Raw genomic sequence first — 14419 nt, forward strand, 5'->3', positions numbered from 1 at the left:
CCATATTCTCACTACATAGAGTTCCCTATCCTACTGGTTAACCACAAACCAATGTAGGCTCCCTGAATCAACTGTTAGATTACTGATTCAATCAATAATTAACTTCAGTTAATTCAATGACTGTACTGTACTTGGAACTAAAAATAGGATTTGAGTCCTTGGCTGCCTCCATTAACACAGCAAAACCTACTTCCAGAAAAATGTACCTAAGTGTTCATTGCCTGACTGCAAGTTGATGTACATTTCCATATGAGAAGTTCCAGTAAACACGGGAAGGACTTCCCAGTAAACCTTCCTAGAGAGTAGAGGTTTCAAGTGTTTTCCATTGTTTTGCTTTGCTCTGCTTTCCATTTAGGAATGAGTATAATAGGCCCACAGTGCATCTGCAACTCTTTTCACATGGACAAAATGCTTGCAGGACCTCAGTGCTTGGCCAGCTATTAGAATATGGAGAGGGAATAGGTGTGCGGTGGCCTCAAAGCTACATGGTAATTGAAGTATTTCAGGCACTAGGCAAACATGTCAATTATTTTCAGAAAATAGGCGATACAAATGAAACACACTCTAATCAAGATTTCTGGAACATTTAATATTTCAATCAACATGCACACCCAAAGGTTACAGTTAGTTGAGGATGTAGGAAAAACACTTTTTTGCCATAACCCAATAAGCATATTGAGAGCTCTGTTCTTTTCTTCATACCACCTTGGTGAGCTTGATGTCTCCTGAGATTTTTAAAGTTGTCATCCTTTGTGTAGGTTGGACACGGTGGTTGAAATTGCAGAGCTGACGCCCGTCGAGCAGAACCCGAATTTGCTGATGTTCACACAAGAGCTCCATCTGAAAAGCAAAGCAAAAGGGTTTTATTATATGTTGTTGTTATTGCTTTTGTGTTATTGTTTATGCACTTGTCATATTTTGTGTGTTTGCTCCTTTGAGTGCTTTGTGAGCCATCCCGAGTTTCTCAGGAGATGGTGGCAGGGTATAAATAAAGTTTTATTATATATAATTATTATAAAAAGAAAAGCAAAGTCTTCCAATGGTTAGCAGCAACACCAACTGAGTGCTCTTCAGATATGCTAAAGCTCCTAAACTGATGCTTCTTAAATATGTATATCGCATTACTGATTTCAGTGGCGTTTCAACCTCTCTAACATCCTCTGGATTGTTTTGAAAATGAATCTGAAAGAACACATGGATTAAGCCAGCTAGTCTTTCTCTTGCTTCTGTGAATGATGATGGGACCAAATATTTGCTTTCTGATACTTTAGTGTACACAAACTTTTTCTCATGCATAAACTTATTAAAATATTATGTATAAAATTACCTTTAGGGTATGTAAGGTGCATGTGAAACATAAATGAATTTCTTACCTGTGACCCCATCACAGTAGTGAATGAATCCACTTTAAATCCGTTTTTTGCCTCCTGCAGAATTCTGGGGTTTGTAGTTTAGGGAGGAGCTTTTAACAGCCTTACTAAACTACAAACTCCAAAAGTCTGCAGGAGGCAGAACCGAATTTAAAGTGGATTCATTCTCTACTGTGATGAAGTAGCTGGACTTGGATTTCCAAGATACCTTATTGTCTATATGCAAATATTCCAAAGACCGAAAAAAAAACATTGAAATACAAGACACTTCTAATCAAATATGCCACCGCCCTGGAGACTGTCTCTAGTTAAAGGAGTCAAAGAACCAGAAAAGGATTCTTGAAAACTTTGAAGGCTGGTTCTACTCAAAGTAGATATAGACCCATGGTCTGATGGTATAAGACAGTTTTACTTATGTAAATAAGTCTCCCTCTTTCTTGCTTCTCTCCCATAAACATATACTCACTCTCACACACTCTAATCCAATAAAATTACCTTAAATGATTCTCCTGCTGTAAACGGGAAGTAGGGAATTTCATCTTCTTCATGACCCCATTTCCCATCAATTCGTGAATTCCGAATAATGGATTTTTCAGGAAAGCTGACTGCAAGAAAGAATCCAACATCCTTGCTTGGATGATCATCGATGGGGTCACAGAATAAAGTCAATGAAAAACTGGAGGGAATAGCCATGTAATAGGGGGGAGAGAGGGCGGGGAGAAGCAGTTTAGCAGTATAAAATTAGAAGTCATAATGAAAGAGCTCATATACTACACATAATACTGCTATATGTATATGGTCGTATTTATTTTCACAGGAAGTATGGCATTGGCCCACGAGTGCCACTGTGGTGTAGTGGTTTTAGTGCTGAACTAGGACTCCGGGAGAATAGGATTCAAAACCCCAATCAGTTATGAAGACCCATTGGGTGACCTTGGAAAGTCCTCAACCTAATAAGAAAAGAATGACAAACCTCTTCTGAATAAATCTTCCCAACAAAAAACCCATGGATGGGTTGCAATAAGTTGGAGTTCATTTGAAGGCACATGAAACAATAATTATAATGTTAATCAACTCCTTAAATACCCCCACCAGCAACTGGGCAGGATACCTTCTTGTGTGTGGATGTGCATGTATCTTTAGGCTTCCTATCAGTTTATAGCAACCCGATGAATTTCATAGCATTTTGCAGAAGTATAAATACTATTATGGAAAACAACATATAAAAACAGAGCTTGGTTGTTTTTTTCATGACATGACTGTCACGTCACAGCATTCTGCAAGAGATTGCCCAGAGACACGGAGTAACCATCTCATTGTGTGATGCAACCCATCAACTGATCTTATAAAAGCACTAGCTGTGCCCTGCCACGCGTTGCTGTGGCCTATAGTAAAACTTATCAAAGTTGAGGTAGATATCTGGACTATTATGAAAGAGAGGTACCTACCTATTCCTTCCCCCTTTCTCACCTTTCTTCCTTCTCTCCCTCTTTCTTTCTTTCTTTCACTACTTGGTTTCATCCTTCTCTCTTTCCTTCATTCCCTCCCCCTTTCTTCCTTTGCCTTTCTTCCCTCCCTGTTTGCTTCCTTCTTTCGCTTTTTATTTCCTTTTATTTCACCACCATCATAACAATAACAATAATGCAATGCATTGCCTCCGGGACCTGACACCTCTCCCATTCCCCCTAAAAGGGTCTCATAGGAATAATAGCATCATAATAATCATAGAAATAACATTTACCCGCCACGCATTGCTGTGACCAACCTTCCCTCTTTCTCTCCTTCTTTCCCTCCTTCCTTCCTTCCCTCCCATCTTTCCTTCTCCTCTTCCTTCTCTATCTCCTTCCTTCCCCCTTTTTCTTTCTCTTCTGGCCTCTTTCCTTCCTTCTCTCTTTCCTTCTTTCCTTCCCTCCCTCTTTCTCTAAATCTTCCCCCTTCCTTCACTCCCTCTTTCCTTCTTTCATTCCCTTTTTTCTTTCCTTCTCTCCTTCCTTCCTTCCCCCTTTTTCTTTCCCTCCCTCTGTCTCTCATTTCTTCCTTCTCTACCTCTTTCCTTCCTTCCCCCTTTTTCTTTCTCTTCTGCTGTCTCTCTTTTCTTTCCTTCCATCTTTCCTTTTCTTTCCTTTTCTTCTTCCTTCTTTCTCTAACTTTCCTTCCTTCCCCCTTTTGTTTATCTCCCTTTTTCTTTCTTCCTTCTTTCCTTCCTTCCTGTCTTTCCTGGATTTTGACAGGGCGGGAAGGGGTGCGGTGGGGTTTGGAGGTGGCGTGAAGTAAAAGGAGGTAAGATTGGGGCAGGCGAGTGATGGAGTGTGAGGTTGTGTGTGTGTGTGCGGCAGCGGGGGGAGTGATGGAGCGTGGGGTTGCGTGTGTGTGTGCGGCAGCGGAGGGAGTGGGGTTGCACGTGTGTGTGTGGTGGTGGGGGGAGTGATGGAGCGTGGGGTTGCGTGTGTGTGTGCGGCGGGGGGAGTGATGGAGCGTGGGGTTGTGTGTGTGCGTGCGGCGGGGGGGGTGTGTGTGTGCAGGAAGCGGCGCGGCGGGGCTTGGAGTGGGCATGGCTTCCGCAGAGGGAACTGTGTGCGTGCACCAGGGAACTTGCGGCTGGGCACCAATGCGCATGCTCAGTTGTTTTGCCGTTTTGTGAGTGTGTTGTTGTGTTATTTTCATTTTGAGTAGATATGTTTGTACCTTATGGGTTGTGTTATGGGCATGGCAATTTTGGTTAAGTTTCGTTGGGGGGTTTGTGAGTTTTGTTGATTTGCCGTTTTGTGAGTGTGTTGTTGTGTTGTTTTTCATTTTGAGTAGATATGTTTGTACCTTGTGGGTTGTGTTATGGGCATGGCAATTTTGGTAAAGTTTCGTTGGTTTTTTTGAGTTTTGTTGTTTTGCTGTTTTGTGAGTGTGTTGTTGTGTTGTTTTTCATTTTGAGTAGATATGTTTCTACCTTGTGGGTTGTGTTATGGGCATGGCAATTTTGGTTAAGTTTCGTTGTTTTTTTTTAGTTTTGTTGATTTGCCGTTTTGTGAGTGTGTTGTTGTGTTGTTTTTCATTTTGAGTAGATATGTTTGTACCTTGTGGGTTGTGTTATGGGCATGGCAATTTTGGTTAAGTTTCGTTGTTTTTTTTAGTTTTGTTGATTTGCCGTTTTGTGAGTGTGTTGTTGTGTTGTTTTTCATTTTGAGTAGATATGTTTGTACCTTGTGGGTTGTGTTATGGGCATGGCAATTTTGGTTAAGTTTCGTTGTTTTTTTTTAGTTTTGTTGATTTGCCGTTTTGTGAGTGTGTTGTTGTGTTGTTTTTCATTTTGAGTAGATATGTTTGTACCTTGTGGGTTGTGTTATGGGCATGGCAATTTTGGTTAAGTTTCGTTGGGGGGGTTTTGAGTTTTGTTTCCTCGTTGGATGCCCCTAACAAATTTATATATATAGATAAAGATGAGTAGAAATATTCCCTCTTTATGTTGAAGATAGCAGCTTTCTCAAGCCTCCTCTATTTAATGTTTTGTCTGTTTATAATGTGTCATTTATTTCCTGAAGTATATGTCTTTTTTGGTTTGAGGTTTCCTTAGCCCCATGTTCTTGAGTTAGTGGGAGGGGCTGCAGATCATGTGACTGGTTTGGTGACTGCTTATGATGCAGTTTAAAAGGATGACAATTGAGGAATGACAGTAGAGGCTTGAGTCAGTTTGTGTACAGAAGTCAGTGTTAGAAGTTAGAAGGCTTGAGTTCCTTGGAAGTAGAGGCTTGAGTTGAGGCTTGAGTCCCTTGGAAGTAGACAGTTATGAAAGAGAGCTGTACAGAGCAATATAATTTTGAAGACACTGATAAAGACTATAAGTTAAAGATACAAACTAAAATGGTTTGAAGTTTAACCTGAGAAGAAATGTGCCTGTATATTTAAATACATGAAGTTGTGAGTAAAACAAACATGCTATTTTAAAGAAGTCTACTTGAATCTTTGTCTGCTGAGAGCAAAAAATAGAAACAAAATATTTACGTGTCCATTACCCAATAAACTAAAGGAACACTTCTGAAACACTGCTACCCAATACGTTATGATCCTAACAGGTCAAAATCCCCAATAGGTTATGATCCTAACAGATCATAATCCATATCCCAATATTTTATTTATCTGTGATTAGTAATTGATTGAAATGTATTGGATTTCTTTTTAAAGGGACAATAAATGATATTCACCCTTCACCTTCTACTGAAATGAAGAAAATGAGTAACCAGTGAACTTTGGTGAAGAAGGCCTCTGTTCGGTGCTAATACTCAAAACAAATTCCTGGACTCAAAATTTCTTAATTTGAAAATCATAACTTTTGTGCTTGGCACCTGTTGATGCATTTTAAAAATTGTAATAAAAAAGACCGAAGTTTGCTGATCCCTGCTCTATGACATTATAGCTTCCCTGCTACTTTTCCAGTTTTGACTATGGTGGATTGAATTATTCATGGATTTGATTTAAAATGTTATCTTGAATCTCCAGAATCCTCCAATGCCATTCTACATTCAGTTTCCAGAGGACGTTGACAAAAGAGCCATGCTGGAAGACCTGGAAATTACTAGAGAGGTGTTTGTTCATGTAAAAAAAAAAAAAAGCAATTCTGTTGTTTGCATTTTTTCCCACTTTAATGAGGTTCTTGTGCCCCTAAACCCAGTGAATGTGGAGGGTTGGCTGTAGTTTCATAAGAAAGAAATAGGCTAAACAAGAAAATCTCATAGAATTAGAAGTTTTCTAATATATCCAGACATTTAGTTAGAAAGAGTTATGCATTTTAAATGTGATATGTTTTAATTCTGTTGATTGAGCTTGACCCCATGTAAGTCGCCCTGAGTCCTTTCGGGGAGATGGAGGCAGAGTATAAAAATAAAGTTGTTGTTGTTGTTGTTGTTGTTGTTGTTGTTGTTGTTGTTGTTGTTAGAGTTAAAGAGAGTAAGAATTAATTTTATATTATTTTTAAAAAACCTGACAACACTAACAGCTGACACACCTACCTTTCAGGATTGGGAGATATTACTCCCATGATAACGATTTTCATGGTTGGTCTAAGCCCCCCCTTAATTTCACCAACATAGTTCTCTGCCTGAAAGGGAAAAAGCATTTTTTTTTAAAAAAAGTGTCTGTTAAGGGCATTTATAACTTAGTAACACTCAAAACTAGTCCCTAGAACCAAACCCCAACAGATACCAAAGATTCATACATATTTTCCAATAGTATATGTTCCACAGGTTCTGCATTACATCCAAATGTAGCCATTGAATGGTTCTGCTGGAGGAATTCCATTCATCCAATACTAAATATTTTACATTTTAGCATTAGGTCCAAACCATATAAGATCGATATTGAAAGAAACTATTTGCCCATGCTGGTAGTTTTCATATCTCCTATGCTAAAAGTCTGTTACTGCAAATGTGTTCTAATGTTTCCACGCATTACGTCTTACTATTGTTATATTCTACTTTATGGCCCCCATGGGGGCTTCAAATTAACTCACAAAAATATTTATATCTCAAGAATGGAGTGAAGCAGAATAGTCTTGACAGTATCACGAAGAAACCATGATAAATAAGTCTCTGATCCTGCCTTATAGGAAAGGGAACTCCACAAAATGGGCATTTCGAGGGTTTGTTCTTTGTGGTCCTAGGCCCCTTCTACACTGCCATAAAATCCGGTTTCTGATCCCAGATTATCTGCTTTGAACTGGATTATATGGCAGTCTAGACTCATGTAATCCAGTTCAAAGTAGATAATCTGGATTAAGAAATTTAATTATCGTATATGGGAGTGTAGAGCCAACCTTAGGTTCACAGAACTCTGTTTTGTGCCATACAATGTGGCATAATAGAGTAAGAGGTACTTTGAGAGAAGTCTCATTTTCACAGGCTACTAGCTGTTAGGAATTGTAGGAGTTGAAGTCTAAAACACCTGGAGAGCCGAAGTTTTCCCATGCCTGGTCTAGACAAATTTCTCTGTTGCCTCAGGTCAAAAAGATTTTGCACATTATTTAAACAGGACACCCCCATTAAACCTGTTTATCCGAGGCAATGGAGAGAAAGGTTTACAGTACACACACAATGAACAAAGATCCCAGTTTGAAACTTCTTGAAACTCTGTGTTGAAAGAGGAAAAATCTGCCTCCAGGCATATATGTCCACTGAGTCTTTTCTCCTTGCTCTCCAGTCTTGCTGGAGTTTTGAATATCTTGTTCAGCAATGGAAAAATACCGATTGCAGGAAGACATAATGCCTCTCTCAGATTGGCCAAAAAAGCCACATCTTGTTACAATTGGCCCTTTCTACCCGCGGATTCTGTATCCACAGATAGCACCAGCGATGGCTTGAAATTAAAAACAAAATGCATTTTATATAAGGGACACAATTTTACTACACCACTGTATATAATGGGACTTGAGCATCCATAGATTTTGTCATACACAGGAGAGTCTTGGAACCAAATACCAGCAGATACCGATGTTGCCGAGCAATTTAGAGTGGCTGTGGATAGAGAGATCCAAGCCATTGTGGGTTGCCTGATGAGAAAAGAAGCCGGTATTCCAGAATAAATCTCACTAAGTTGAAGAGAAAGGTTTTTATTTTATTCCAGCTGGAAAGGATGACGATTGCAGTAGCCTGCCAAAAATCGACATGCCCATTGGGCAGAGAGATACAATATTTATAGCCTTCAGAATCAAAAGTTCATTCATGAATAAGGAATCCAATTAATAAATAATAGCCAAATTGGTCAAATGCTAGTTTGGGTTACAGGGGCGGTGTCATGTGGGGCCATGGAAAAAAACCTTAGGTTCCCACATGGGGGGAGAGATAATGGATTATAGCAGTGTTTCTCAACCTTCCTAGTGCCGTGACCCCTTAATACAGTCCCTCATGTTGTGGTGACCCCCAACCATAACATTGTTTTTGTTGCTACTTCATAACAGTCATTTTACTACTGTTATAAATCATAATGTAAATATCAGATATGCAAGATGTATTTTCATTCACTGGACCAAACTGGGCACAAATACCCAATGCAACCACATGTAAATGCTAGTGGGGTTGGGGGAGGATTGATTTTGCCATTTGGGAGTTGCAGTTGCTGGGATTTATAGTTCACCTATAATCAAAGAGGATTCTGAACTGCACCAGCAATGGATTTGAACCTAATCTGCCATACAGAACTCCCATGACCAACGGAAAACACTGGAAGGGTTTGATGGGTATTGACCTTGAGTTTGGGAGTTGCAGTTCACCTATATCCAGAGAGCACTGTGGACTCACACAATGGTGGATCTGGACCAAACTTGGCACAAATACTCAATATGCTCAAATGTGAACACTGGTGGAGCCTGGGGAAAATAGATCTTGACTTTTGGGAGTTGTAATTGCTGGGATTTATAGTTCATTACAATCAAAGAACATTCTGAACTCCACCAATGATAGAATTGGCTCAAACTTCCCACATGGAATCCCCATGACTATCAGAAAATACTGTGTTTTCTGATGGTCTTTGGCGACCCCTCTGACACCCCTTCGTGACCCCCTCAGGGATCCTGACCCCCAGGTTGAGAAACACTGGATTATAGGATCATTCCAACCTGGTGTCCTTGGCAAAACTATGAATTCCCTGAACTATCTTTTACTGAGTACTGGGGCGGGGGTCACCTCCTATCACACCGGGGCCCCACTGTATTTGCATTCCAGTTTTTTCAGTTTATGTTAAGGATGCCTGGATTGCCCTGCTTCCCAAAACAACCAGCTGCAAAGTGACTTTGCAACCGATTTCAAAGTGGCTTCACGCCAACAATTAAGCACTCCACCCCCACACCATCATATCTCCCACAAGCAAGTGCAAGCAAGAAGATTAAGCAGGTCAGTCAGATCCTAACTGTCTTCGAAGAAAAAAAACAAAGGTCCATTGGGATCCCGTATAAACTCTGCCCTATCTTTTCTTTCTCACCCTGAAGCTTCTGTAAATGCTCTTATTTCTCTCCTTTACGTACAGAGACTCTGGTCTCTTTTACACTGCTATAAAATCCAGATGAACAAGGTAGATAATCCACATTATCTGCTTTGAACTGGATTATATGAGTCTACACTGTGATATAATCCAGTTCAAAGCACATAATATGGATTTTATATGGCAGTGTAGAGGGGGCCTCAGAGAGACGTGTTCTTGGCCACGAGCATCTTGGTTTTCCACTGTGAATTTTAGAGGAAACAGATAAGGAATACAAACTGAGGATTTATGAGTTAATATCTGTTTCAACCAGCATGGTGTATGGTCTGAGTGTTGCATTATGGCTCTTGAAATTAGGGTTTGAATTCTTGCTCCACAACTAAAACCCTTTGGGTGACCCTGGGCAAGTTAACACACTCTCAGCTGCAGAAAAGGATTGAGGATTCACTTGAGGATTGCTGTCACTCAGGCTGGATCTACACTGCCATACAATCCAGATGATCAAATCAGATAATCCACATCATCTGCTTGAACTGGATTATATGAGTCTACACTGCCATATAATCCAGTTCAAAGCAGATAATCTAGCAGTGTTGATGAGGGCTTAGCAATGCCTTGAGGTCACACAAGAAGTTTCAGCTCCATCCCTTCCCATTCCCTGATTTTTACAAATAGAATCTCCAATACACACGTATAGCTAATTGCTCTTATTATTAATCTGCACACACATGGACAAACCCCACCTATCAAAAGTGTTAGGCTAGATCTGCACTGCCCTATATGCCAGGTTCTGATCTCAGATTATCTGCTTTGAACTGGATTAATTATATGGGTCTACACTGGGGTCAGGCTTGGACTCTTAGGCCCCTTCCACACAGCTGAATAAAATCCCACATTTTCTGCTCTGAACGGGAACATATGGCAGTGTGGACTCAGATAACCCAGTTCAAAGCAGATATTGTGGAATTTTCTGCCTTGATATTCTGAGTTATATGGCTTTGTGGAAGGGTCCTTAGTCTAATCAGCAGCAACCTTAGGATATTTGAAATATTCTAAATAATCACAGGAATGTATGTATGTGTGGATACTAGTACAATTTCAGAGTGAAACAGGTTCACTTTTACATATAATTGTTAAATTACCTAGTAGAATAAAAAGATCATTTTAATTCAGTTGTGTCTTTGTGATTGCAATATGTTTGAAATATTCTTAAAAATATATCAAATAGAAACTCTTATTCCTACGTTTTCTGTTACACATATTAAGGAATATTTTTCTGGAAAGTACAAATACATGCTTATACTTACATTTGTGGATTTGTCGTTTTCTGACATTTTTTTTTAGCTCTTCACACTCAATCCTTCCGAGATGTTTGCTGGAAAATTATTGTATCCTGTCTTCCTAACAAACAAAAGGGGCAAAATAAAGGAGGATGTGACAAGTGACCATTATCTCTAGCGAACACCAGTTAGACACCACCCACAACAGTTAGCTGAGTCACAACTTCCAGCATCTTCAAATGGGAGGGCCAATGGGGGAAAGCTTGCCAATGTCCAAAAGTAGGTCTCAGAAACTTGACTTCTGTATGACTTTACAGGTTAAAAAAATGACAGCCAGAAATAATCCCTGTGTGAGACTAACCTGTTGCAGGAACGGACAAACTTCAGCCCTCCGGGTGTTTTGGACTTCAACTCCCACAATTCCTAACAGCAGATAGGCTCTTAGGAATTGTGGGAGTTGAAGTCCAAAACACCTGGAGTGCTGAAGTTTGCCCGTACCTGATAGTGACCATGGCCCCACCTACACTGCCATACAAAATCCAGATAATCTGTTTTGAACTCGATTATATGAGTCCATACTGCATATAATCTAGCTCAAAGCAGATAATCTGGATTTTATATGGAAGTGTAGATGGGGCCTATGTGAAGGTATAAGTAAATTATATCAAATCTGAACCTGGGTGTTAAGTACAGTCATGCCTGTCAGCACTTAGATAGGGGGCTGTCAAGTGCATATTTTGGTTATATTTCGGAGGAAATAAATGGCAAACCATCTCGGGCTATACCTTGTCTAAGGCCCCTTCTACAGCGCCATGTAAAATTCAGATTATCTGCTTTGAACGGGGTTATCTGGCAGTGTAGATTAAAATAACCCAGTTTATCGCAGATAATGTGGACTATCTGCTTTGGATTATATGGCTGTGTAGAAGGGACATGAGAAAGCCTTATGAAAGCCATGGGGTCACTATAAGTCTAAGGATGAATGGAAGATATACACACAAATAGGTAGAGTGTACAAAAGCATCCATATTGCAAACCTATGGACAAGTCATGTTTCTAGATCCAGGATGAAAATACATTGATGTAAAAAATGTATGGGCAAGGTTCAATCCACAAGACTTGTTTTTAAGCCCCTGAGATCCCAAATTTCCCAGACCACACTTCAGCAAAATAGATAATAAAGAAATAATCAAGTGGGAAATTTATGGCCCCGTTTACACTGCCATATAAAACAGGCCCATAATATCCCCTGTGTAAATCAACATAATGATGTCTTTGGATAAAGAAATATACAGGGCTTTTATACATGCCCTTTGGGAGAGGGGAGTATACAATGGTGCTGGATATTCTGTATTTTAAAACAGCCTCTCATCCAATTTTGAACAAATTCATTGATTGACTTTATTTCTGTCCCGTCTTTCTCTCCACAGGGACTCCAGAAGCTAACAATAACATGGCACAAACCAATAAAACTAAAAAATGAGGAAAATAGATTTGTTTAAAAAAACCTAAACCCTCACTCACATCGTCCCCAGCAGCCTGTGCCTCATCACTTCCCAAATGCCTGATGGCAGAGATATAAGAAACATGACTTCATCAAATACTGTCATATCTACTCCAGCATGATCAGGAAGCTCCTAGATGGGATCACAGATAATTTCAACAAGACCTAAACTAGGGACTCACTTCATGTCCACAATACAAAGTTTGCAATCCTGACAGGGTGCTATGCCCATATCTTTAAGTAAAATAGACAATGCGGTCACGGCTTGCGATTAGCTTGGGCGGCATAGGATACTTCTAGATTAGGCTTTTATCTTGCAACCATCCTGCCGCGCTGCATGAATGGAATGTTTAACCCTTCTATGTTTCCTTATAGCTGCCTTGTTTCTCTCTAAATCTGTCGGGAAAGGAAAAAAGCTGCTCAGGATCTTTTGAGGGGCCTTCCACACTGCCATATAACCAGGAATATTAAGGCAAATAATCCACAATATCTGCTTTGAACTGGATTATCTGAGTCCACATTACCACATAATACAGTTCTAACTGGATTTTATACAGCTGTGTGAAAGGGGGCTGAGTTATAGCAATAAGGATCACCTCTCCAATCAGTGGCTTATGTTTAACTAAACCTAGTGCAGGACTCCCAGGTCGGAAGATGGCCAAAATGCTACTGGGGAGGAGCAGAGGATAAGTTCAACTAGCCCCAGATGTGATGACGCAGCTAGCTCAAAGCCGAAAGGAAGGCTAGCGGCCGACGGTACTGGAGGTGAACGACGAATCCGATGCTCTAAAGATCAACACACCATAGGAACCTGGAATGTAAGATCTATGAGCCAGGGCAAATTGGATGTTGTTATTGGTGAGATGTCAAGACTAAAGATAGACATTCTGGGGGTCAGCGAACTGAAATGGACTGGAATGGGCCACTTCACATCAGATGACCACCAGATCTACTACTGCGGACAAGAGGAACATAGAAGAAATGGAGTAGCCTTCATAATTAATAAGAAATTCGCTAAAGCGGTGCTTGGATACAACCCAAAAAATGACAGAATGATCTCAATTCGAGTGCAAGGAAAGCCTTTCAACATTACAGTGATCCAAATATACGCCCCAACCACAGCTGCTGAAGAAGCAGAAGTAGATCAGTTCTATGAGGATCTGCAGGACCTACTGGATAATACACCAAAAAGAGACATTATTTTCATTACAGGAGACTGGAGTGCCAAGGTGGGAAGTCAAGTGACAACTGGGATCACAGGCAAGCATGGTCTGGGAGAACAAAATGAAGCGGGACGCAGGCTGATAGAATTTTGCCAGGAAAACTCACTGTGTATAACGAATACTCTCTTCCAACAACCTAAAAGACGGCTTTACACATGGACCTCACCAGATGGTCAACACCGAAATCAGATTGACTACATCCTTTGCAGCCAAAGGTGGCGAACATCCATCCAGTCGGTGAAAACAAGACCTGGGGCTGACTGTAGCTCAGATCATGAACTTCTTATTGCACAATTTAGAATAAAACTAAAGAGATCAGGGAAAATACACAGACCAGTTAGATATGATCTCACTAACATTCCTAGCGAATATACAGTGGAAGTGAAGAACAGATTTGAAGGACTAGATTTAGTAAACAGAGTCCCAGAAGAACTATGGACAGAAGTCCGCGACATTGTTCAGGAGACGGCAACAAAGTACGTTCCAAAGAAAAAGAAAACCAAGAAGGCAAAATGGTTGTCTGCTGAGACACTGGAAGTAGCCCAAGAAAGGAGGAAAGCAAAAGGAAACAGGGATAAGGGGAGATATGCCCAGTTAAATGCGCAATTCCAGAGGTTAGCCAGAAGAGATAAGGAACTATTTTTAAATAAGCAATGCATGGAAGTGGAAGAAGACAACAGAATAGGAAGGACAAGAGACCTCTTCCAGAAAATTAGAAACATTGGAGGTAAATTCCAGGCAAAAATTGGTATGATAAGAAACAAAGATGGCAGGGACCTAACAGAAGCTGAAGAGATCAAGAGAAGGTGGAGAGACTATACAGAAGATCTGTATAGGAAGGATAATAATATTGAGGATAGTTTTGACGGTGTGGTGAATGAATTAGAACCAGACATCCTGAGGAGTGAGGTTGAATGGGCCTTAAGAAGCATTGCTAACAACAAGGCAGCAGGAGACGACGGGATCCCAGCTGAACTGTTTAAAATCTTAAAAGATGATGCTGTCAAGGTGATGCATGCCATTTGCCAGCAAATATGGAAAACACAAGAATGGCCATCAGACTGGAAAAAATCAACTTATATC

At 40.3% G+C, this 14419-nt stretch overlaps 1 protein-coding gene across 1 annotated transcript; it reads right to left on the bottom strand.

Moving 5' to 3' along the window:
• Positions 1-568: 568 nt before the first annotated feature.
• On the bottom strand, positions 569-10940 carry LOC132761842 (galectin-related protein A-like). Its single transcript, XM_060754905.2, has 4 exons — positions 10637-10940; positions 6368-6456; positions 1866-2046; positions 569-840 (listed from the first exon to the last, which is right to left on the bottom strand). Exons 1-4 carry the CDS (start codon positions 10661-10663, stop codon positions 697-699), a joined length of 441 nt encoding a protein of 146 aa, XP_060610888.2. The 5' UTR covers positions 10664-10940; the 3' UTR covers positions 569-696.
• Positions 10941-14419: the final 3479 nt, after the last annotated feature.

The sequence above is a fragment of the Anolis sagrei genome, chromosome 1 (assembly GCF_037176765.1).
Source record: "Anolis sagrei isolate rAnoSag1 chromosome 1, rAnoSag1.mat, whole genome shotgun sequence".
Taxonomy (NCBI): domain Eukaryota; kingdom Metazoa; phylum Chordata; class Lepidosauria; order Squamata; family Dactyloidae; genus Anolis; species Anolis sagrei.

Bases quoted from the DNA above. Each gene is read 5' to 3' on its own strand.
- LOC132761842 (XM_060754905.2), bottom strand. From the start codon at position 10,663: ATGTCAGAAAACGACAAATCCACAAAT. The intron at 6,457-10,636 runs GTAAGTATAAGC...TTTCCCTTTCAG, and splicing joins AAAACGACAAATCCACAAAT to GCAGAGAACTATGTTGGTGA. The intron at 841-1,865 runs GTAATTTTATTG...TTTGCTTTTCAG, and splicing joins CAGCAGGAGAATCATTTAAG to ATGGAGCTCTTGTGTGAACA.